We start from the raw sequence: 26,092 nt of genomic DNA, 5'->3' as shown, positions 1-26,092 counted from the left end.
TGAAACGGATCAAATAATGGACTCTCTAAGTGATTAATAATAGGCGTCTGTAGTCGTACTTAAAGTGCGGATAATGTTCACACTTAGTACGCTTCTGCTGCCATCAATGATCCTGGATTTTCCAATACTTTATTATTTAGATAATGGACTTTTGCAGCCCAGTATAGAAATTCTGAAAGTTAATTCTGCCTAACATTAAAGAATACTTTTACAAAACTAAGTGCAAAATTGCACTTTTATTGCATTACTCACACATGTTGCACTGGTGGTTACAGGACTTTAATTTCGTCAAAACTGGATATTTTTATTGTTAGCATTTGGCACTTTATGTTGCATTTTTTAGCTTAGTACATTTTTCATGCCCTTATGTTGCCTTAGGGTCAAAAATGACCCGGCCCCTATATTTAATAGCAGAGAAAACCCTCATAATGACATTTTTTCAACATGACATTCGATGACATTTCCTAAAGTGACCCCAACATTAAAAACCAAACTGAAACACTGTCTCTATTATTGCATCTTTCATTTTATTTCTTATTATTGTCATCAGTTATGCTCCTTGTGGGTGGGAGCAATGATTCTGAAGATGTGAGAAGACTAGTATTTTATATCCGGCCCACCAGAGGCTCCAATCCAGCAAGCGGCATGACTTTGTAAAGTGTAAAAATTACAGAGAAGACAGTAACCACAAATTATAAATTTGTAAAACTATAAATTTAAAATAATTTCTAGACCTTGACAAGTTGTTTTGATCATAAAGTAAAATACTATATTGCTCATTGTTCTTTTTTCATTTTGTGTCTCATTTTTGTAATATTTTGTCTTGTTTATTGTGGGTTTTTTGTCTTTTTTTGACTTTCGTCGTTTTTATCGTTTTGTTTCTCATTTTTGTCATTTTGTGTTTCCTTTTTGTCTTGCTTGTGTTTTTTGTCTCATTTTTGTCATTTTGTGTTTCCTTTTATTCATTGTTTTGTGTATCGTTTTTGTTGTTTTGTGTTTTTTTGTCTCGCTTGTGTTGTCTATTGTTTTGTCATTTTGTTTCTCACTTTTGTCATTTTTTGTCTCGTTTGTGTCATTTGTGTAAATTTTTGTCTTTTTTGGTGTTTGTCCATTTTTTGTCACTAACTTTTTTGTTGAATTTTTTCTCTGTTTTGTTTCGTGTCGTTTGTCTCATTTTTTATTTTGTTTCTCGCTTTTTTCATTTTGTGTCTCGTTTTTGTCATTTTGTGTCTCATTTTTGTAATATTTTGTCTTGTTTGTGTTGTTTTTTGTCTTTTTTTTGTCTAACTTTTGTCGTTTTAATCCTAAAGTAAAAAAAAATATTATTCAGTTCCAGAAACCTGCGACTAAATGTTTTGTGTCTTTGTAGATACTCTGTGGTCTGTAAGTTGAAATGTGTAAATGATAAACTGAGGTATAATATTGTTACTCCGCCAAGGAATGGCGGAGTTTTGTGACAATCGTCGTATGTTTATCTGTCAATCTGTCTGTCTGTCTGTGTGAAACATTACTCAAAAATGGACAAACGGATTTGGATGAAATTTTCAGGGAAGGTTAGAAATGACACAAGGACCAAGTGATTAGATTTTCACAGAGATGCGGCTTATAGTCTGCATCCACAGATTTGTTAAGGATTTCCCATTGCTAGATATAGCTGCCGGCACGGCGTCGCTGTGACCATGACATGAACAGTGTGTCAGTTACCTGCTGACGACCACGATTGCGATCCTACTACAAATTGACTGTGATTTATCAGTTGGAAATCATACAAGGAACAATTGATTAAACTGTGGGATGTTTCTGAGTCCCATCAATTTCTGCTGCTTGTTACATATTTAGGTGCAATGTAGCAAACCCCACTCAGACAAAATAAAAGTATCGAGGGAACGGTTATTTTAATACTAGCAAAACAAAGGCTTGCCTAAAGTGATGAACTGATCAAGAGACTTTTATAAGAGTAATTTACATGCAATTCGGTATCCATACATAATGTGTACATGCATAACACATGCCTGTGCTCAACGCAAGGTCATTTTTTATTAAAGATTTCAGAAATGATACACCAACTGAGAAGCCTTTGTGGAGCACTGCGCTCTGAGTGCTTTTCTAGTTGAAAATGCACTTATTTTTCTTAAGAAATTTCAGATTGTTCATAATGTTTTATAAAAAATAGTTCATTAAATGTGAACTTTTTTTGCACTAAAACAAAGAAAAAAATTGGAGTTGTGGTTATTTATCGGTTATGCTGTGATTTAACCGGTACCACACACTTGAGATTAAATTGGACTGAATGTGGCCCCTGAACAAAAATGAGTTTGACACCCCTGTTTAGAGGCTCGATGGAGGCGGGTCATTTTTTAACCGTTAGGACGAGGGGAGTGTGCAGGATGCTAAGACCACATGAGGGTTAATTCATAGTATATTTTACACTTTACTGTGCGTTTTGTATCCTAGTCTATGTTTCTGTTGCATTTCTATTATACTTTGTATTTTCTACTGCGGTGGTGGTCACTTTACTCTTTTTTCTTGCTACTTGGGAATCAATAAAGTTTTTTTTTTTTTAACTTTTATTGAACACTCCTTGACATAGTCATACACATGTAACAAATATTGATGACATAGAACATATGTTATACTATCACATTATTCAGGAAACATCATTAATACATCTGCAATAGCCTGATCTGAAGTGTTCTCCGACCCCAAACTTGCCATCTAGCTGTACCATCAATAAATTTCTACCATTAAAAACCATTAATTCTTGTCTAGGTATGCAATTACAGATGACCATCTTTTCAAATAATTGTCCTTCCTCAGTCGTAGAACAGCAGTAATTTCCTCCATATAGTGCAGAGATCTCAGTCTTAGCATCCATTGTTTCAATGTAGGTGAGTTGGGTGTAAGCCAATTAGCTGTAATTACTTTGTGAGCAACAAGCACCAAGACATTTAGCATATACATTTTATCATTTTCCCAAACATCGGGTATGTCACCTAATATGACTTGATGGATCTTAAATGCAAATGGTACATTCAACATCTTTTTAATTTCTTTATTCACTTCTTCCCAATACTCTTTTACTTTTGGGCATTCCCAGAAAATGTGTGCAAAGTCACCCAACTGTCCACAGTTTCGCCAACAGCGGGCGCTGATGTTTTTATCAAAGCTGGCTGTAATAATTGGTGTTCTAAAATATCTCATTCTTAATTTCCAACTGAATTCTTTCCAACTTGGACTGTTTAGACATTTGTGCCACTCCACCCATGAATGGTCCCAATCAGAATCATTGATCATTGTATTGAGCTCTAATTCCCATTTATTTTTCACATCAAATGTGTTTTCATCCTGTTCGATGCGAATAATTTTGTATAGAGAGGAGATTATCTTTTTTTAAGACTTTTGTGTTTTCCACCAGATCTATCCAGTACTGTTCGAATTCTATTGGTTGCTCTCTAACTTTTTCAAGATCTTTATGCTTTTCTAGATAATGTCTAATTTGGAAAAATCTGAATAAATCACCACCAGGAAGATTAAATTCAATTTGAATCTGAGAGAAGGATTTAATATTGGTTCCACTAAACAACTGATTTATTGTTATTAGGCCATTATTTGCCCATCTATCATAGGCTTTATCCATCCTTGCAGGTAGAAAATCAGTAATGGTTGTTATTTTAGATGCTCGTGACAATGAAAGGGGCAATTTAAGTCATTTTCTGGCATTTTCCCAAACACTTAGTGTAAACTTAATCCACTCGTTTTGAATTTTGAATTTTTGCCGTTGTTTAGTATCCATAAAGATTAGAGCTGATATTGGTCTATCTAACACTGAGCTTTGCTCCAGCTGAAACCACTTTGTATCCATGTCCATTCTAATCCATGTGGTCAAGGCTTTAAGCTGCGCTGCCCAATAGTAGCTCTTAAGATGTGGGAGAGCCAAGCCCCCATTCCCTTTAGGAGAGTTCAGGATTTTAAGTCTAACCCGGGGTCGTTTGTTTTGCCAAATAAATTCTGATATGAGTTTTTCTATGAATTTAAAAGTGCTATTAGGCACTGGGACTGGAAGAGTACTAAAAAGAAAAAGAAATCGTGGCAGCACATTCATTCTTATAGTTTCGATCCTGCCAGTTAGAGACAAAGGAAGTATTTTCCACCGTTGTAAATCATTCTTGACCTGAGTAAGGAGCTTGTCATAATTTTGTTTATATAACATAGATGAATTATCAGTTAAAATCACACCAAGATATCTAAAGCCAAGTTTTGACCATTTAAATTTTACTCTATCGTTCAGCTGGCTTGGCCATGACCCATTGATCATCATTGCTTCAGACTTTGCTTCATTTATTTTGTACCCAGAGACGTCACCAAATCTACTTAGACATTGCATAAGAGGAGGAATAGAGAGTAGAGGGTTTTTTTATATATAGGAGTATATCATCAGCGAACAAGGATATTTTATGTTCTGAACCGCTTTGGTCTAGTATTCCCTCCACCTGTTTATTTGTCCTAATCCACTCTGCTAAGGGTTCAATACAGAGGGCAAAGAGAATAGGGGCTACGGGGCTACCCTGGCGTACCCCTCTCTTTATTTGAAAAAATTCTGAACAATAGCCATTAACTCGAATTCTTGATACTGGATTTTTGTTTAGAGTACTAATCCAACTAATGAAAGTGAGGCTAAACCAAAATTTCTCTAAGGTGTAATTGAGGTATATCCAGTCCACCCGATCGAATGCCTTTTCGGCGTCCAGCGCGAGAAGCATTGACGGGTGGACGGAATTTTTTGCTATAGATTGAACATTTAAAGCTCTTCTTATATTGTTAGAGCCTTGTCGCCCTGCAATAAACCCAGTTTGGTCTGGTTTAATTAGCTTTCCTATATAAGTTTGCATCCTATTTACCAATATAGAGCCAAGGATTTTCACATCTGTTCCAAGCAGGCTGATTGGTCGATAAGATGCACATTCCTTTTTATCTTTTCCCTCCTTGTGTATTACTGTTATTATCACCTCTGACCAGCTTTTTGGTGGGTCATTAGCATTCAAAGCGTAATTGAAAACTTTGCACAATTTAGGGGTAAGTTCTTTTGTAAATGTTTTATATAGCTCACCACTCAATCCATCAGTGCCTGGACTTTTGTTATTTTTTAATGAACAGATAGTTGTTTCTATTTCTTTTTCTGTGATGGGTTTGGTAAGGTTTTCTGCCTCCGTTTGTGATAGTTTTGTTAAATTTAGTATTTTAAAAATGTCTTCCATATCAGTTATGTTTTGAGATGTATCTGATGTATATAGATTTTCGTAAAATTCTCGAAAGGCAGCTGCAATGTGTTTTGGGTGTGAAATTTCCTTTTTAAATGAGGGGTGTTTTACTGTAGATACAACCCGACTAGCTTGTGCTTTTCTAAGTTGGAAAGCCAAAAGACGGCTTGCACGGTTGCCCATCTCATAATATTTTTGCCCAATGAAGCGCATAGCTCCTTCTGCTTTATACGCAAGTAATTTATCAAGGGCATTTTTCTCCTCAAGATCTAATAAAACTTTTTGATCTCTGTTAATTTTATGTAATTTTTCAAGTCTTCTAATTTTGTTCTCTATCTCAGTTTGTTTAGCTAACCTTCGTTTTTTTTGCTGTGTTGTTAGATCAATGCATCGGCCCCTCAACACTGCTTTAGCTCCATCCCATAAAGTGGAAGGGGACACTGTGCCATTATCATTAAGTTGAAAATATTCCTCTATTGTTTCTTTCAATTGTTTGTGAATTTTTGGATCGCTAAGTATTGAAACATTCAATCTCCAATATTTAAAATGTCTTTCTGCATGTAGATTCAGTGACATCCCAACCGGCCCGTGGTCGGATGGAGTTATAGGTTCTATTCTCACATCTATAACTCTATGAAGATCTTGTTTGGATAAGCATATCATATCAATCCTTGAGTAGGTCCCATGTATATTAGATAAAAAAGTAAAATCTTTACTATTTGGTTTTAACGCCCTCCAAGTTTCAACAAGTCCCAGTTCCCTTAATAAGTATTTTAGGGCTTTGGTTTTTTTGCTTGGGGTAGTGTATTCTGGGGGTAACTTATCCTGTTTCAAATCCAGCACACAATTAAAGTCTCCCCCAAGAATAATCATGCCTTTTGATTCTTTAGCCAAAACATCTGCGATGTTTGTAAAAAATGAGGGGTCATCTTCATTTGGCGCGTATATGTTCATGATAGTCATATCAATTCCCTTTAAAGTACCAACAACCCCAATATATCTACCTTGAGGATCTTTCACTTCCTTTTGTAATGTAAAACATGTATTTCTATGAAACAAGATTGCCACACCTCTCTTCCTACTCTTTGGGCAGCTAGCAAAAAATACCTGATCTATCCATTCTCTCTTTAATTTTTTGTGCTCAGCATCATTAAGATGAGTCTCTTGTAATAGAGCTATTGAACATTTAAATGATTTCAGCTGGTTCAAAATCTTTTTTCTTTTGATAGGATGGCCCAATCCTTTCACATTATAACTTGTTATTTGTGCCTCTGTCATGCAAGTATATTTTATTTCTCTTTTATAAGATTACTGAATGTTAAAGATATTTGTATTAACATTGTTATTTTTAACAGCTCCTCTCAGCTTTTTTGTAATGATAAACATATATTCCAAGTCCATTTTGCGTGGTGTAAACAAGTGTATGGACATGAACATGTCAAGGATTTTAAACAATGGAACAAAGAAATTTTTTGAACACAAAAAATAAAAGTGGCTTCCACACATCCGGCCAGTCACTCTAAACTCTGGTAGGCAGAAAGTTAACTCAACTTTAACTGGCCCCTGCTGTACATCAGGCAGAGCGGTGTGGCATCTAATCCACTCTGGGAAACTTGCACTAAGTGCGCACCAGATCACAAACCAAAATGGAGACATGCTCCAGTGGTGAGATCTAAAACCTGACCTAGGTTTCATAATGAACAAGAAATTGTATAAATGCCATTGGCTTCCCGTATTAACAAAAAATATAACGTTGTGGCAGCAAGAAGTAGAACAAGCTAGTTGCAAGTAAGCCAACTTTATTCTTCTTAAGCCAGAGATAGACTGTATGAACCAAAACACATGTGCCTCTCCTAGGGTCTTGTCCCCTCCCCTAAACCCCCCGAACCTCTGGGTGAGAGACCCTGTATAACCTGTACACCACACAGCTCCCCCCCGAACACCCAGAAGGGAACATGGCACACAAAAACAAATCAGTCTCTCAACGGGGGCTTAATAGGCCTGCCGAAACGACTGCGCCGAACCACGGAGTCAGGGCGAGGAACCTGCAAAACAGAGTGGTCATCAGTGGAGCGCACAGGAACAGTATGGTTCCTCACAGGCGGGGAGACACAGTCAGCAGCAGGAGACAGAGCCAAAGGTCTGGTAGGAGGACGGCCACGACGGGGAACCTGACCGGGTAACACAGTCTCACCTGCTACAACATAGGCCGGCTTAAGGCGATCCACAGTTAACAACTCTTTACGCCCACCCATATCCAACAGAAAACCCTTGGCACCTCGATCAAGCACACGAAATGGACCATCATATGGAGGCTGGAGGGGGGGAGCGGTGGGCATCGCGGCGTACAAAAACAAAACGAGCCGAATTGAGTGCCAAAGGCACAAACGACCGCGGAAAACAATGATGCATTGGACCAGGAGCCGAAGAGCCGCCGGAAAAAAAACTGTCCATAGAGGAGCGGAAAACCGGAGCTGCTGATTCTGACAAAAACTCACCCGGAATACGAAGAGGCTGACCAAAAACTAACTCTGCAGAAGACGCATCGAGATCCTCCTTAGGGGCTGAACGCAACCCGAGAAGGACCCACGGCAAACGGTCCACCCAACTGTCATCGACAAGGGAAGCACGCAGAGCCGCTTTAAGAGAACGGTGGAAACGTTCACATAGCCCATTAGCCTGAGGGTGGTACGCTGTTGTACGGTGAACTTGCACCCCTAGGGAGCACGCCATCCCTGTCCAAAGCTCTGAAATGAACTGGGGGCCCCGGTCAGAAGTAATATCCGAAGGAACACCAAAACGGGCAACCCAGGCCGAGAGGAAAGCGCCAACCACATCCGCTGATGCGGTGGATGAGAGGGGAACCACCTCAGGCCACCTTGTAGTACGAGCCACCATAGTGAGCAAATGAGTAAAACCCCTCGAAGATGGGAGTGGGCCGACCAGATCCACGTGCACATGATCAAAACGCCTGGCAGGGATCGGAAACGGTTCAAGAGGAGCTTTAGTATGCCGATGCACCTTAGCACGCTGGCACGCAACACAAGAAGCTGCCCATCCCCTAACGTCTTTGCGCAAACCTGGCCAAACGAAACGGAAACTGACCAGCTTAACTGACGCGCGCACACCAGGATGTGAGAGAGAGTGCACGGAGTCAAATACCCGCCGCCTCCAACCTGCCGGAACTATGGGGCGAGGTCGACCCGTGGACACATCACACAGGAGAGTCGGACCACCTTCGTGCCACACTGTCTCTTCAAGCTTCAGCCCTGAACCCGTAGAGCGAAGGGCAAGGATATCCGCATCCTCGACCTGTTCCGCAGCCATAGCCGAAAAATCTGTCCCGAGAAGCACAGGACAAACCAGCACGCGTGAAAGACAGTCAGCGACTGAATTGGATTTACCGGCAACGTGACGTATGTCAGTCGTGAACTCTGAAATAGCCGCAAGATGACGTTGCTGACGCGCTGACCAGGGATCAGTAACTTTAGACATCGCAAACGTCAGCGGCTTATGGTCCACGTAAGCGGTAAAAGAACGACCTTCCAACAAAAAGCGAAAATGCCGGGTAGCCAAAAACAGAGCCAACAACTCGCGGTCGAAAACGCTATACTTCCGCTCGCAGTCCCGCAACTTACGGCTAAAGAACGCGAGAGGCTGCCACGTACCAGCCACGTGCTGCTCAACAACAGCCCCGACTGCCACATCAGAAGCATCCGTTGTCAGGGCAATACGTGCATCCGGATCAGGATGAGCAAGGAGAGCTGCCTCAGCTAAGGCAGACTTAGCCCCATCAAAAGCAACAATCCGCTCTGAAGTCCAGACAACAGGATCAGTAGCTTTCTTAGAACGCAAGCCATCATAAAGCGGCTGCATAAGATGGGCAGCGTGCGGAATGAACCTGTTGTAGAAGTTCACCATGCCCAAAAACTCTTGTAGAGACTTAACCACAGCCGGGCGGGGGAAATCTGTAACAGGCCGTACCTTGGCTGGCAATGGAACTGCGCCACTTGCTGAAATCCGATGACCCAGAAAATCGATCACCGGCAACCCAAACTGGCACTTTGCGGGGTTAACAATCAGGCCGTGGGCATCCAAGTGCCGGAAAACCTCTCTGAGGTGCGCGTGGTGCTCTTCCAGAGACGAGCTGACCACTAAGATGTCGTCAAGATAGACGAACACGAACGACAAACCACGCAAAACCGAATCCATTAACCTCTGAAAGGTCTGCGCTGCCCCCTTGAGTCCAAACGGCATCCGGAGGAACTCAAACAGCCCAAATGGGGTGATCACTGCGGTCTTAGGCACATCATCTACGTGCACCGGAACCTGATGATACCCGCGCACCAAGTCCACTTTCGAGAACACGGACGCACCAGACAACCGAACCGAAAAATCTTGAATGTGAGGGATCGGGTAACGATCCGGAGTTGTCACGTTGTTTAAACGGCGAAAGTCACCGCATGGGCGCCAGGATCCATCAGCCTTAGGCACCATGTGAAGGGGAGAGGCCCAGGGGCTGTTAGAGCGCCGCACTGTTCCTAACCTCTCCATAGTAGCAAACTCCTCCTTGGCGCAGGCCAATTTTCCCGCGTCAAGACGCCGTGCGCGCGCAGAAACCGGCGGACCGCTTGTAGGAATGAAGTGCTCCACTCCGTGTTTAGCAACCGCAGAGGAAAAAGCTGGTGTGGTTAGAGACGGAAATTCAGCAAGAAGGCTCTGAAAAACATCGCCGGACGTTGAAAAAGTTGCGTGCGGAACCGACCCAACACCCCCAGACTCGCAGGGAAAAGTAGCAAAAGTCACAGCGTCTATGAGTCTACGATTAGCAACATCAACCAACAAACCATGAGCACACAAAAAATCAGCACCAATAATTGGAACAGTCACAGAAGCAACTACAAAGTCCCACTCGAAATCACGCCCGTGGAAACAAACAGTTGTCCGTTTTGTACCAAAAGTGCCAATAGCAGAGCCGTTAGCTGCGCTTAGCTGTGGGCCGCAACCACCACGGGTCGCCATGTCGTGGCTCGTGGGGTGCAACAAACTCTTCTGAGAGCCAGAGTCGATCAGAAAACGACGTCCTGTCAGTGAGTCATTAATAAAGAGCAGCTCATCTCGGTCACCAGCGCCCACAGCCGCCACTGCGTTCCCAGAAGAGTCAAAAGTACATGGCGGGACACAGCGCCTAGCTTTGACGCCAAACCTCCGGTGGTAGAAACAGAGGGGGCTCCCACGCCGAGTCCTCGCGCTGACAGCCGAAACCACCGCGGGGTCCGTTGGGGACATCTGCTGGGGATCCATCGTAGCACTTTGGACCATAACCCGTCTGGAAGCCAACAGGACACGGTCAGCCTCCTCTGCTAGGCCGCGGAAATCGCCAGTGGCTAGAAGCGGGGAGTTAGCCAAAGCAGCCCGAACTTCACGTGGGAGCTGCCGCAGAAAAATATGAGGAAAAAGGAAACCGCCTTCGTCTGAGCCCAGGAGCGAGAGCATGTCGTCCATAAGGTCCACCGCAGTACAGTCTCCCAAACCGGACAAGCTGAGGAGTTTATCCGCTCTCTCCGCGGAAGACAGACAGTATCTCCGCACCAGGAGCTGCTTGAGAGCGGCGTATTTCCCACTGTCAGGGGGGCTACGCAGCAGCGACATCACCCGGCGAGTGGACTGCTGATCCAGGGCAGCAACCACCAAGTAGTACCGGGAGTCATCCGCGTCCACACCACGAAGATGGAATAAAGCCTCAATGTGCTGGAACCATGAAGCCGGGTCGCTTTGCCAGAAGTCCGGAAGCTTCACTGCGGTGGTCGCGGTAGCGGACGAGGCCGGCTGGGAGAGTTGGAGGGAAGTCGAAGCCGAGTCCACAGCCGAGGTCGACGATGAAACACTCTCCGAAGACGGTTCAGTCATGTTCAACTCAGGGGTCACCAATGTGGCAGCAAGAAGTAGAACAAGCTAGTTGCAAGTAAGCCAACTTTATTCTTCTTAAGCCAGAGATAGACTGTATGAACCAAAACACATGTGCCTCTCCTAGGGTCTTGTCCCCTCCCCTAAACCCCCCGAACCTCTGGGTGAGAGACCCTGTATAACCTGTACACCACAACGTACACTTATTAAGTACAGTGACATTGGTCATAGCTATGTGTATCTTACCTCTATTGCAAATAAAAATGCTTGAACATGCTTTTATTTTACATTAGTCCTGGATCCCTTCAGTCCAATTTGGGGTCTCAGATGTAGGCTCGTAAGTCATTATCAGATATTGATCCATTTCCTCCTCTTTTCCCATTTTCACGTCTGCTCCAGGGCTCCCGAGAAAGCTCCCTTTCCATCTTCTCTCTTTCACTCACATGTACGGAAACGCCCAAGTCGTGCAGTGTTTGTATGGCCTCGACGAGTGTCGGGAAGGTTTTGGGACCGTTTTCCAGATCAAGACGAAGTTGTGCGGGGTATCGGATTTTGGCTCGTACTCCCTTTTCCTTTAGCTGCTTTATAACGCCGCGTAGCCGTGCTCTCTTTCTTTGCACCTCTGGCGAGTAGTCTTGGTCAAAGTATATGGTCTTACCATGAAAAACCACTTGCTTTTGTGCCCAAGCCTGTTGCAAGATTCTTTCTTTCACCGCGTAATCCACAAAACGCACAATTATGGATCGAGGTGAATCTGTGTTGGTTGTAGTCGTCCTCACTCCGAGGGCTCTGTGGGCACGTTCGATCCGAATGTCCTCATGTGGAAAGCACAACACTGTTTTGATAAGCCCTTTCACGAAGGCGACCATATCTTCTTTCTCGCTCCCCTCTGGGACTTGATAGATACGTAAATTGTTTCTTTGCATGCGGTTTTGTAGGTCATCGTACTGGTTTGTAAGCGTAGCCTCTCTTCTTAGCAAGTAGCGTAGCATTCTCTCGTTCCTTTGGCTAGCATCCTCTGTTGTGCTAATCCTGGTTTCAGCCTCTTCAGCGCGATTTTCGAGGGTTTTCAGTCGTTCTTTCACATCTTTCATAGCGTCCTCGAGCCTGACAAGTGATGCCTTTGTCTCCGTGAAGGAAGTCTGGTTTTCTCGTCGTAGCTCTTTAAGCTCTCGAAAAATCTCCGCCATGTTTAAGTCATTAGTAGAGGAGCTAGTTTTAGCGTCAGCACTCAACTGTTCAGAGTCCGTTCGCTCCTTACTTTCCTTTTGAGCAAACTGCTTCGCGGCAATATTTCTTGTAGTTGTCATTCTTCTTTTTAACTTGTCTTATGATGTTAGAGAATCCAATATTTTACTGTTAATTGACCAAATTGTCACCGAATGTACGGGAGCCACGACCACCTCAGAGCATGGCACCACGGGAAGTCAATCAATAAAGTATTTTTATTGTGAATTCTATTCTTATATGAAAAGTTTAGATTTTGTCTGTAGCTTTTAGCCTGTTTGTTCCCCTATTTGTTTCACTTTTTTGGATTTATATGCACTATATTGTATCTTTTGTATCTTCACATAGCAAATGTGTGTAGTTTGGTGGCTTAAAAACTTTATTTTCTGCAGGAATCAAACCAAAATCTTAATTCCTTGACGTCTGAATTTATTTACAATTAAATTTTTTAAAAAAATGTGTGTTTTTGCTTTCCAAATGATGCTAAAATAAGTGGAGATTGTTAATTTGTCTATTACACATAGAACAGATATATAATAATATTAATAATAACAGATACAATAATAACTAGGTCCCACTCCGACTGGTCCTACGAGAAACCAGTGCTTGCAAAACATTACGTACTGAATATGCCCAAACCGGCATTGGGGGAATGGATAAGCTATCTTGGCTGCAGTCTGAATGATGCAAATTTGCGACAATAGGCATCAAGGGGTTAAAATTATTCCTCCTTTGTTTGTATACCAATAAAAATGCTGTGTATTCGTTAAGGCTTCAAAAGCAGTTTGTTAAGCACTAATGTTCACAATTTCATGTGACTCTGACATGCAAAGATTTTTTTAAAAAGCTGTCATCTCTTCACATCAACTGAGAAGTGAAAATGTGCATTTGTGTTGCTGTGTTCCAGTGGGGAGAGTGGGTCTGGAAAAACAGAGGCTACCAAACTCGTCCTTCGCTACCTAGCAGCAATACATCACAAAGCTAATCTTGCGCAGGAGGTACCCACTCACATACCTACATTTGGATATTTAGTAGTACACACAAACCATATTTTTCTGTTTTGAAAGATGAGTAATGCCTCTGTGTATTTTTTCCCTTGTCCGGTGGCTTTCCTCGGGTGCAGATTGAGGTAGTGGGGTTTCCTGCATGACTTGTGCTTTACATTTTCATCTTCACATATGACCATAAGAATAGCAGGTTGCTGTGTTTTGCTGTGGTGTGGGAAAATACTCTTTGGAAATACTGTTTTTTTCTTGTAACTTTTTTTAAATGATGAACCTAAAATGGGCATTAAATTCTGTTATTTGACTAAACCTGATACTGAAGCAGATGCTGCTTTGCATTTTATTTGTTTTTGACATGTTGGTGCAGTAAAACAATGTGTAAAACCTGACATGCTTTACAGAAAAACAGACAACCGGGAATATATATGGTTAAAATTAATATTTATTCTTCACGATACAAGTATTATAAGATCACAATCCCCTTGTCCGAACAGAGTCCAATCTTTTCCCCTTGAGGCCGATCACATAAGAGCCTGATGAAATCAAAGGTGAATAACAAATCACTGCACTCTAAAATGTCACTGCATCTCCAATAGCCTACATACCATCACACTTTACATCGGGTTTCACAGTAATTAGGTCAAGGCTGATTATTATCTGAAGCTGATCTAAATAAGGAAGTGAAATGAAACAAATCCCCCAAAAATTAACAAAATAGAAAAGTTAGTCCGCTCTCACACAATGCATCCATGTCTTCTAGTGTACGGGCCCTGCAAGGCTGAGCGGACTAACTGAACGAAACAAAACCTACAAACAAAAACCCTAAAACAGGACAGCAGGAGACAGTTTAACCCCTATGAACCGTCACTGCAAAACACAAACAATAAAAACGCAGTTTATTAATTATATGAATAATAAAACAGGTCCAAGCTGAATAAAAACCCCATTTAATAAACAGCTTTTTAAAACCACATACCTGCTACACCGGCATCTCGGTCGCAGCAGGAGCTCCCTCACCCCATAAAACAGTGGTCACACTGCAATATTCAAAAAAAAAACACAACTATTTAAAAAGGCACATCTTAAGATTTGTTAAGAAACTACCTCTAAAAGATAGAATAACAGGCATCTTACCACAAGTTACCGGTGATGCCTCGTGTCAGTCAGGCCTCTAACAGAAAATCATCTGCATCTGCCTACTCACCTGACATACTTTATCACTGCCTGCACCAATCAGAGGCAGACAGCGGAGGACCACCAAGTGCCACTGGTTGCAAATGCTGTAGACCAGTCTGCTTTGAACAGTGGTGCTAAAATTGTTGCTATATGACATATTTTCAGTGCATTTGTCACACACCTGATAAAGGTTGCTGATTTACTGTGTGTTTGAATCACTGGTAGATACTCGAGGCAGCTCCTCTGCTGGAATCTTTTGGAAATGCCAAAACTGTGCGGAATGATAATTCCAGTCGCTTCGGGAAATACATAGAGGTCTTTCTGGAGGAGTGAGTATGAAACAAGTGCACAGTTCTCATCTGAATCTGTGTCCTCCTTGATTTAATTCTAATCTTCTGTTTCCTCGTTTATTCAGTGGTGTGATCAGTGGTGCCATAACCTCTCAGTATCTACTGGAAAAGTCCCGTATTGTCTTTCAGGTGAGACATGAAGAGAACATGTTGACAACTTCTTTATGTTTTACTGCAAGCGTTGAGGTAAATGCACATTTCCACTTCAGGCCAAAGATGAGAGGAACTATCACATCTTCTACGAGATGCTGGCAGGTCTTCCTTCACAGCAGAAGCAGGCTTTCTATCTACAAGAAGCTGAAACTTACTATTACCTCAACCAGGTAGGAGACAGTGAAGTGTTCAGCGTAATATCAGACTTTTGGGCATTTTCAGGATGGTTATGAAGAGGCTCAGATCAATATACAGAATCTTTCTCTCTCTTCTCACAGGGAGGGAATTGTGGGATAACAGGAAAGAGTGATTCAGAGGACTTCCTACGTCTTCGTGCTGCCATGGAAATCCTTCATTTCACCCCAGATGACCAGTCGGCCATCTTTAGAGTTCTCTCTTCCATACTGCACCTGGGCAACGTCTACTTTCAGAGACATGAGGTAATATTTCCGAAACGATCTTCTTCATCTTTTCATCATTATTTTTTTACTTTGCTTGTAATTTGTCTTGGAAAATACTTGCGCATTTGCACTTTATCTGAAGATTTATTTTCCTTGAATGTTAACCAGACACACTTTAGCTAATGACCAAGTACAGATATCCTCATACATATTTCATGGACTGTAAATATCTAAATTTTTAAAGCTTTTTACTGTAGTTTTGTTTGGTCAATTTATTGTTATTTTACCTGTTTTGTGTAATTACAGATAATAGTGAAATCACAGGAAAAAATTGTGAATTTGTATGTTGACTGCAAAAAGCCAAAACTGTACATTGTACATTGAAAATGCTCTTTTGCAATGTTTGACTGTAAAATTACAGTTATACCATATTTAAATTAGCACAGCTGTCATTATTTTACAAATATCTGCTTTTATTTGCTAGAAATTTTGAAAAGTGGTAAAAAGAAAAAGTGTTATTTTACATCGTGTATTTAAGAAAATATTTTATTAAATTACAGATAATATCTGGTAAAACAAAAAGATGTAATTTACATGTTGACTGTAAAAATGCACTAATAATAATAATAATAATAATAATAATAATAATAATAATAATAATAATAATAATAATAATAATAATAATAATAAAATCAGGACAAAACTGTTAATAATGTCCACATAAACCTTTATTTTTTCAAATACATTTTTTTACATTTTGTGACCACAAAATGACAAAATTTTGCTGTATTTAAACCATTTAAAAATAACAATATTTTTCAGATGTTTGCTATTATTTTCACAGTTTTTGAGGGTTATAAGGTTCTCTAATTTTTGTAAAATTTTTTTCATGACATATTTTCACTATTTTCCCCATTTTTATATATTTTTTCTGATTTACAGTGTGTAAATACTGGTAGTGCATTGTTGTCAGAAAAACACAAATCAGGCATTACCTAAACTTCACTAGGACAATAAAGAGAAACATAATGGGAACAAGGAGAACAATGTATTGTTTTTCTATTATATGTAGAGTAACTTTTTGCTTTTCTCTGTCCTGCTGCCCTATAGGCTGATGGCCAGGAGGTGGCGTCAGTGGTAAGCGCTCAGGAGATCAGAGTGGTGGCAGAGCTGCTGCAGATCTCCCCAGAGGGACTACAGAAAGCCATCACCTACAAAGTTACAGTCAGTATTAAAACCTACAGTCTGTGTCCTTCCTGGACTTGGTGGTTGGTTATTTTATCAGTTATTCTCATTACATTTACTATTGAGTCTGACAGGCAGATAAAGTTTCTAAATGCCCGAGTCTCTGTTTTGCTCATACATGTGTGGTTATATTAAAGGCTTTGTGTTGCCCTCGGTGTTGCTTACGCACACATACAAAGGAAACGTGTGTTGATCCCACACACAGAGTGGAAGAAAGAGAGACAAGAAAGATGCAAACTGCTGTCACTGATCTACTTTCATGGCATGTCTTGTTCTTCTGAGCTCCTTTGACAGAGATTTCTATACATCAGGGGTTTGAGGGTCATCTCATCTTTTATAAGAAATCATTCACGTAACTTAAATTTTTCCTAGATCATCATACTGCAGGAGAGAGTGTCATTAAATTACCTGTTTAAGGCTCATTTACTGATAGCTTCAGTCTTTCGGTTGCATAGATTTTTTTTTTTATTTTGTGTTGGAAGTATTTTTCATGATTTTGATCGATTTTTAATGAAAATCTTCAGTGTTTTTTTCTCAGATGAGAACTGTCTTTTCTTTTTATCCAGAATCATTGTTTTCTGCTTCTATTTCAAATCATTTAACACAATTTGGACCAGAAAAAGTCATATGAAAGTTCTGAAAAATGAGGTAAAAAAAACAGGAAGAATGCATTAATTATATAATAAGGTTCCCTGTACCCTTTAAAAACAATATAGACTTGAACTATAAAGTGCTGCAAACTGTAATTTGATTCTCTAATTTTCACCGTGATTTTTCTATTTCTTACATTTAATTAAGTGTCCAAGTTTTTCAAATGTTTTCTTTTTAAATCAAACTGAAGATAATAAAGCCAAAGCTGGTCAGTATAGTGAAGTATAAATACTTTAATGCTTCTTTATTCAATGGCCACTGTTCAGATTTAGATTTCAGTCTGCATCAAGTGTCTAACCTCTGACCTCCCACTATGCTCTCCATCATTCATTCATTCATTCATTCATTGGGCTTTGAAAGACACATCTCAGATCAGATGTTGTGATTCTGGATTCTGTTTTTATCTGGTAACAGAATCACTTCATAATCCAATTAGAACAGTTTATATCAACAAACATGTTCTGTAACTACAGACGGAATTAACTATGTGGATATATCAGTGACACTCTGCACGCACACACACACACACACACACACACATATACTCCGGCACACATCTCATACAGTACACAGATAAAAATAGACACACAGCTTTTACACACTTACTATTGAGCCATGTTATGTCACACAATCAGAGAGAGGCTTCTGGGAGTGAAAGCATCTCTTGATTCATTTTGTTTGCAGTCAGTGGAGAGTAAATGTCTTTATGAATAGCCACACTCAGCCTGCAGCTTGAGGGACTTTTCTGTTACAATTTTCTTGTTGGGACTTTTTATGCTTCCACGCGAAACAAAATAGGAATCCTTCTTTTTTTTCCCCAAAGACCAACAACAACAACAAAAATCTTATTTATGTGGGAATTTAAAGTTGAGGGCTGCACAGTCGCTGGGTGTTTAACACTGTTACCTTGCAGCTAGAAGATCCCCGGTTCCATCCCTGCCTGGGCCAGGGATCTTTCTGCATGGAGTTTGCATGTTCTCCCTGTGCATGCGTGGGTTTCCTCCGGGTTCTCCAGCTTCTTCCCACAGTCCAAGAGCATGTTGAGGTTAATTGGTGACTCTAAATTGTCCGTAGGTGTGAACGTGAGTGTGATTGTTTGTAGCCCTGTGATAGACTGGTGCTCTGTCCAATTTATCCCCTGCCTTCGCCCGAAGTCAGCTGGAATAGACTCCAGCACCTCTGCAACCTTAATGAGGATTAAGCAGTGTAAAGATAATGGATGGATGGATGGATGAATTCTAAGTTGAGTAGAATGTCCAGATTTCTATATGTTTTGTTCTCTGTCACAAAAACAAAAGGAGGAATATATGAAATCTTCTAAAGTCCTTCAAGGTGCTGCCTGGCAAAAATCTTACATTAAATTCAAAATATAGGACAAGTTCTAATAAATTATTTCAGATCTCTATTTGAACACAGTAATCAGTCAGACCAGTAAAAGGGGGAAATACTTTTTTTGTAGATGCCTCACTACCAACATATTTTACTCATTTGAATCAGGCAGACTTTGATGGAGATTTTGAAAGAGTTCATTGTCAAGAGGGTGACTGAAGGACTTCCATAGGATTGTCTGCATCTTCCTTTGCATCTTCTTCTGTTATCCTCCTTAAACACCAGTACAGTAGCTATGATGCACATTAATGTCATCTGTGAATCCAGGGCATGTCCAGGAAGCTATGTATGAATTTCCGTGCTGATATTGATGTGTCTTAAAACCAAAAACACCCCAAAAAAATATTCATCTTTTTATCCCAGTGGCATAAAAAACATGCTCCAGTTATCTGTTCGTTGTATTTCCGTCGTTATTTGATTCACAAACATAGTGGAAATCCTGGAAAACAAACAAAATATTCAGTTCAGCAAGGGTCATTTTCCTCTTAAAATCCGCTTTTCGATCCATATTCTGTCATGTATCAGTGTCTGATTGAGCAAAGTCTTGCTTTTCTGTCCAGTTTAAGTGGTGACTCGACTCACCGTTGCCGTCTTGTGATGCTTCTGACAAGGAGTGAGGGTGATGAGAGAGACAACGGAAGGCTGAAGAATACATTAAAAATACATCTGATCATGAGGCGCTTTATATCCCCCACATACACTCTTATACACTATGCAGGAGCCTTTTGTATAATTGAATGTCTAATTCCATGCCTATGTAACAGGAGAGGAGTCGACCGTATACCCACTCATTTCCTCTGGATGGATGAGGCAAGGCAACACATTAGTGTGTATAAGTCATTCAGACTGGAGAAGATCTCAAGTCTCAAAGCTCTTCTTTATCGGATCAGCCCTCATGTCGCAGACACGTGAATGAATAAGAGAGTAGGAGGAGGAGCTGGAAGGAAGCAAAGTGTCTAATGTTGGTGAAGTGAATGAGGATAGATGGTGATAAAAATAGGAAATAAGTGAGCAGATGGTGGGAAAAGGAGAAAGGGTGCTGGAATACGTATGAAGTAAAACTGAGCCCTGCAGTCATATTGCCTCATCTGTCTATAGAGGAAGACTTTAATTTGTCTGAAAAATTTTTGGGACTGTAACTGAATATGTAACATTGAGCTTTGCCTGCAGCAGCCTATGGAATCTAACATACGCTGTACCTGAGCTCAGGTGTCAGTTTGCAAAGATAAGCTGAAGGTTGTCTCAAGGATGCACAAATATTGCTGATCCTTCGACATGAGCGTACAAATCAGGATGTGAACTCCTGTACCATTTTAGTGCAACTACTGTATACTGTAACTGTTCACCAAAAGTAAGAAAAAAGGGGATGGAAAGTTTGTAAGTATTGTGGATAATGTACGATTTTGACCCAGTGGCAGCAAAAGATGTGAGAGAGTTAGAGTGATCCATCCTGATGTTTTGTGGCAGTTTTCCAGTTTTTGTCAAAGTAGGTTAAGCAATACCCAAAGTGAAGCAACAATATGGTAAAAGGAAGTTTGTGATCATATTTTACTTTAATGTTCATCCTCCGGTAATCACAAAGGCCTGTACAAAATTTTATGTAATTTTTTTTGTTATTTCAGTCTGGATCACAATGGTTGATTGACTGAACATCCATCCATCCATTATCTATACACCGCTTAATCCTCATTAGGGTTGTGGGGTGGCTGGCGCCTATCCCATCTGACTCATGGAGAAACCAGGGGACACCCTGAACAGGTCACCAGTCTATCACAGGGCTGCATATTTTTTATTTATTATTTATTTAATTCTTTATTTTACCAGGTAAGCACAGTTGAGAACAATTTCTCATTTACAATGATGACCTGGCAAGAGGCCCCAGCAGGAAGAAAGCTAACAAATAAGAAAGTACATATACAAAAAATATATAATACATATATGTATATACACATATACAAATACATATAGAGACAAACAATCACACTTGCATTCATACCCACGGAATTTAGATTTAGAGTTACCAATTAACCTAAGCATGTTTTTGGAAGCTGGAGTACCCAGAGAAAACCCACACATGCACAGGGAGAACATGCAAACTCCATGCAGAAAGATCCCGAGAAGGCCGAGATGTGAACTTCAAATCTTCTAGCTGCAAGGCCGAAGTGCTAACTACCAAGCCACTGTGGAGCCTATTAATTCCTATTAATAATAATATGAACAAACCACTGAGAGTTACGTTTGTTCTCCTGTTTTGTTTTACAGCGTTGAAAAAGTAATTTTTTCTGATCTTGGAGTTAAAGTGAGAGACATTTATAATATTGCAATGCCAGGCTGCATACAGTGATGGCAAGAACAGCATGCATGCAGATTATTAAAGTAAATTAGTGATGAATCGCTCTCATGCATGAATCATACATCAATAATAGCCTGATTTTATGCAGGATCCCCAAAGGTGAAGATCCAGAAAAATAGAAATCACAAATTCATGTGTCTATCAACTAATCTGCCTTAGGAAAAACCTGTGTGGACTGGCTCATTGACACAGTTTACTGGGATGCTTGAATAGAACAGAATCAAGTAATAATATCTGTAGTAAGAAAGGCCAGACATTCCACTCTAATAGATTCAACAAAACTAAAAGGAGAGGAAGGGGGCTGTCACCTGAGTTCAGGAAGCACACAGCTGCATGTGTGGAAAAGGCTTTAAATATTTAAATTTGAACATTATGCTTTAAACTAAGAAGCACAATGAAATGAGATTTGAGTAGCTGTACATTATCGAGTAGATGCCAATATACATGACTGCTAAGTCACTCCTGTTATCTCTACAGGAGACGATGAGGGACAAAATCTACACCCCTCTGACTGTAGAAAGTGCTGTTGATGCCAGGTAAGAGACAACTACATGAAGGTAAGATTTTTCTGTTGATGCCAGGTGAGAGACAACTACAAGAAAGTAAGATTTTTTGCTCCAGATGCATTTCTGAAAGGAGATTTTTAGTGAATTAAAAAAATTAGAGATAAAATAGAAATTTCCCCACATCTGTTTCTAATAAAACACATAAATCCTGAGGTCTTGATGCTCTGTTTGTCTAATAAGTTCTGGCTAACAACTATACTTACGTACATCATGTTAAACTTATAACAGAAATACGTAAATCTGGCCTTGACCAACATGTCAGTTCCTGGAATATCAGTCTCTCTTTCTCCTTCTGATATCCAATATTTCTGTCCATCCTTTGCACAAAAATCTTTGTTCTCCAGAGATGCTGTTGCCAAGATCCTGTATTCGCTGCTCTTCCATTGGTTAACAGAAAGGATCAACGCTCAGGTGTACCCTCACCAACACACCCTCTCCATCTCTATCCTGGACATTTACGGATTTGAGGTACGCAAGTTGGCTCAGGTGTTTGTCATCCTATTAGATTCCTTCCAATTTTCTTTCTTTATTTAAAAGTCACATAAGGTTAACTTTTTGGGGCAGATGCAGAAACTGATTTTCAGAAAGTAATTTTTTTTTACTATTGATATATTGGCTGCTGTACTTTATGTTATAATAAAAAGGGAAAATGATGGACTCATTGTTTATTAACTTTCCAATTTTCTAAACTAGTGTAAGATATACAAGTTTATAATTCATGTTTTGGTAGTAATTCATACAGGTAATTTACTAAGAATGTGAATATTTACAGATTTAAATATTGTTAGTGTTTACATATTTGTATTTACACATTAAGCATTTAGATAATTTTATATTACGTTGCACATTACAAATTTATGTTTAAGAAGTTATGTTCGTCTCTTTAAGCAAATTAAATTCACAGTTACCTCAGTCTAAGCCTTTCATGATTCTGATTGGTGATGGTGGTCACATGAGAGGCAGAATGAGGAAGTTGTTCAGAAGCTGAATAGTAAAGGTGTGGTGCTAAAGTTATTCATCGCCATCGTGCTGTTTCTCTTTAGAAAAGTGATCCAACCACCACACATTAACATTACACTAGTTAGCAAACATATCTTTAAGGCACCGCTTGACTCTGAACTACCGTCTGCTCAGCTGTGATGCGTTCTCTGCTACATGCACTTCAGACAGTGCTGATATGCAGGCATCTTTTTCTGTATTGTGTTTTCTAGAAAGCAAAATTTTGAAAATGGCGTCTAACAGATTGCATATAAGCCAACATCACTACATATATGACAGGCCAGTATCGGTTTCTGATATGTTGGTTGAGCCTTAAACATATTTCAAATAGTCACAGAAAAGACAGTAATATTTTACAAATGTGCCACAGAAGAAACTAGAAAAGCGCAGTACTCCACCAAGGTTGCTCAGTTGACGTATCATTTCCGACGGATGAAATCTTTAATAAAAAATGACCTTGCACTGAGCGCAGGCATGTGTTATGCATGTGCATGGGCATGTAAATTACTCTTATAAAGGTCTGTTGATCAGTTCATCACTTTTGGCAAGCCTTTGTTTTGCTAGTGTTAAAATAACCGTTCTCGCCATGCTTTTATTTTGAAGGCATATTTTTAAACGTTTTACAGGCTTTTATTTTGTCACCATTCCAGTGGCACAGGAAGTGTTTATCTAAGAAGCAGTTTCTTGGACGTGACGAAGACGCTGCCGAAAAATCCGAAAATTCCCATAAAGATGAAAGCAAATGGTTACGCTGTTGCAATCTAGCAAAGGATGTGTATAAACTTATAAAAACCTAGCTGCTATGGGGACAAGCTCTTACAGTGAAGAAATGAGTGAAGGACAGAAAGGTGAATTTGTGTTCAAAATAAGGCCTGACGGCTGAATGTAAATAAAGACTTAGTGAAACATCAGGAGCTTCACCATTGTCTGACTGGGGTTTGCTACATTGCATGACCTAAATATGTAGCCAGGGGCAGGAATTAATGGAACTCAGAACCCCCACAGTTTAATCATTTGTTCCTTGTATGATTTCCAACTGATAAATCACAGTCAATTTGTAGTAGGATCGTAATCATGTGATCATTAGCAGGTAGCTGACACAGTGTTCACATCATGGTTACAGCAATGCCGTGCCGGCAGCTATATCTGACCTACCCTGAAAATTTCATCTGAAGCCGTTTGTCCGTTTTTGAGTAATGTTTCACACAGACAGACAGACAGACAGACAGACAGATGGATTCAAAGATTCACAGACAAACATACATAGATCGTCACATAACTCCGCATTTCCTTGGCGGAAGTAATTAACAAAAATTAACCTAACAAACTCAACAAATAGCTGGCAAGCCGCTGAGTCCAACACTGTGTTATTTATGTGCAGACGTTACACCGATGTCTGTCACGTTGAGGCCCAACAATTGGACATCAGAAATAATAACAGACTCATTTATAAAGTGCAATAGCATTTTCATGAGAACAACATTGCTATTGCAAATGCAGCATCACTAGGCTTTTCTTCAGGCATTTTTGGCTGCAGCACTGTAGAGTTTTGTCTCAACCGTTCTTCCAATAGAAATACATTCTATGCTGCATATCATCCATATCAGTCTTAAATTCAAGGACTAGTGCTAGTGCCACACTTAAACTGCAAAGACAAACCTCTAACAGAATTCTAGTTATTAAGATTATGAAGATTAAGACTATTAAGATTTATTAGAATAACTTTGGGGGTGACAATGAACGACACTCACCACACAGGATGGCAGAAAGAGCATCTTATTACCCATCTGTAACTTTTTTGTTTCTTGTGTTACTCCTGAACAGTCACTCTTTAGACATGCAGATGAGACACAAAGAATCACCATGTGTGTGTGTGTGTGTGTGTGTGTGTGTGTGTGTGTGTGTGTGTGTGTGTGTGTGTGTGTGTGTGTGTGTGTGTGTGCGTGCGTGCGTGTGTGTGTGCGTGCGTGCGTGCGTGTATGACGGGCAACAGGATCTGGCCTTCAACAGCTTTGAGCAGCTTTGCATTAATTATGCAAACGAGTACCTGCAATTCTTCTTCAACAGGATCGTGTTCAGAGAAGAACAGGTGAGTCCACGTCAAACCTGCAGGCAGACGCTGCTACACACTTCACATCAGGAATGCAGACACAAGATACACTTAAATGGAGGGCTGCAATGCATATCACACTGTGCTGGATGTGATCCCCATACAGGAGGAGTACAGCAGGGAACAGATCCCCGTGGCAGGACATCACATTTAGTGACAACCAGCCGTGCATTGACCTCATTGCCGCTAAGCCTCATGGGATATTGAGGATTCTGGATGACCAGAGCTGTTTCCCTCAAGTGAGGAAGGACACAGAGTCTGAGCACATGTGCACATCTGGTTCAAGCACTGTACTGGTCACTTAGAATCTGATCTTTTGTTGCCAGGCAACAGACCACACTTTCCTCCAAAAGTGTCACTATCACCATAGCAACAGCCCACTCTATGAGAAGCCAAAGATGCCTGTTCCAGAGTTTACTCTCAAGCACTTTGCTGGTCGAGTCACCTACCAGGTACTCAGCTCCTCACTAACTCATCAGTGGCTTTCTATTGGCCAGTTAGTTACGAAAATGTATCTGATTGGTTGAAATCCGTTAAATCATTGATAACATTTTTCGGAACAGAAAATATGCACCAACAACTTTTGAAAACAGACATTTCTGGTGGCAGAGAATGAATCCTAAAGAATTAGATGATCATATTTTCTCATTGCTCCACTCTGAAGTTGACATTTATGGTTTTCAGTGAATTGTTTCAAGAACTACAGGAGCTAACTGCTAATGATGTTTGGTGCAGATGTTCCTCAGGTTGAATTATAAACATTTCTGTTATGGTTAAAGATTTAATCTGGTAAAATTAAAGTGTTTCACATAGTTAACATGTCCCTATGGTGTTTTTCTTCATATGCTGGAGTCAATAACAATAAACAAAATAAACAATCAATACCATGGCTGAGCAGTTAAACCTGCAATGTTCTGATGACCATATCAAAAACATAACAAACCTAACTAGCCAATCTTGTCACTTTCCAGAGAAGTTTTACAGTGCTTGAGGTGTAGGTAAGCTGGTGTGCTCTAGTTGCAGTGAATTGGAGAGGATGTGTGGAGAGACAGGCATGAACTTCAGAGATTCACAAAGATTCTAGATGAAGCAACAGGGTAAAGTTACATCTAAGCCATTTTAAGACCGAAAGGAATTCATTTCCCCAAAAAATCTTGCACTTTTTATGAGCAGAGATGAATTTTTAGGGGTGTAATCAATGATCCACGAGGAACTTTGAATTGTCTTCTATCACAAAATCAGTATTTTCAATTTGTCCATCTCTGGTTTTTGACCCCATTTGTAAATGTTGACATGGCAAACT

At 40.3% G+C, this 26,092-nt stretch overlaps 1 protein-coding gene and 1 long non-coding RNA gene across 2 annotated transcripts in view; one reads left to right on the top strand and one right to left on the bottom strand.

Annotated features, from left to right (window-relative positions):
* Positions 1–26,092, top strand: part of myo15aa (myosin XVAa) — a 105,687-nt gene that overhangs the window by 10,459 nt on the left and 69,136 nt on the right. Inside the window, exons 6-14 of the mRNA XM_055005323.1 lie at positions 13,300–13,390; positions 14,798–14,901; positions 14,988–15,051; positions 15,132–15,245; positions 15,354–15,515; positions 16,587–16,700; positions 21,592–21,650; positions 22,025–22,148; positions 24,673–24,768. Of these exons, the coding sequence (XP_054861298.1) occupies positions 13,300–13,390; positions 14,798–14,901; positions 14,988–15,051; positions 15,132–15,245; positions 15,354–15,515; positions 16,587–16,700; positions 21,592–21,650; positions 22,025–22,148; positions 24,673–24,768 (928 nt within the window). The remainder of the gene's footprint in view (positions 1–13,299; positions 13,391–14,797; positions 14,902–14,987; positions 15,052–15,131; positions 15,246–15,353; positions 15,516–16,586; positions 16,701–21,591; positions 21,651–22,024; positions 22,149–24,672; positions 24,769–26,092) is intronic.
* LOC129347612 (uncharacterized) lies at positions 13,831–19,943 on the bottom strand. The gene is made up of 3 exons (XR_008599800.1): positions 18,279–19,943; positions 14,373–14,433; positions 13,831–14,263 (listed from the first exon to the last, which is right to left on the bottom strand). It is a non-coding gene; the product is annotated as an uncharacterized LOC129347612 (long non-coding RNA).

This window comes from Amphiprion ocellaris, chromosome 19 (assembly GCF_022539595.1).
Source record: "Amphiprion ocellaris isolate individual 3 ecotype Okinawa chromosome 19, ASM2253959v1, whole genome shotgun sequence".
NCBI lineage: Eukaryota > Metazoa > Chordata > Actinopteri > Pomacentridae > Amphiprion > Amphiprion ocellaris.
The sequence above is the reverse complement of the archived record's forward strand: the minus strand, read 5'-3'. Positions and strand labels throughout refer to the sequence as shown.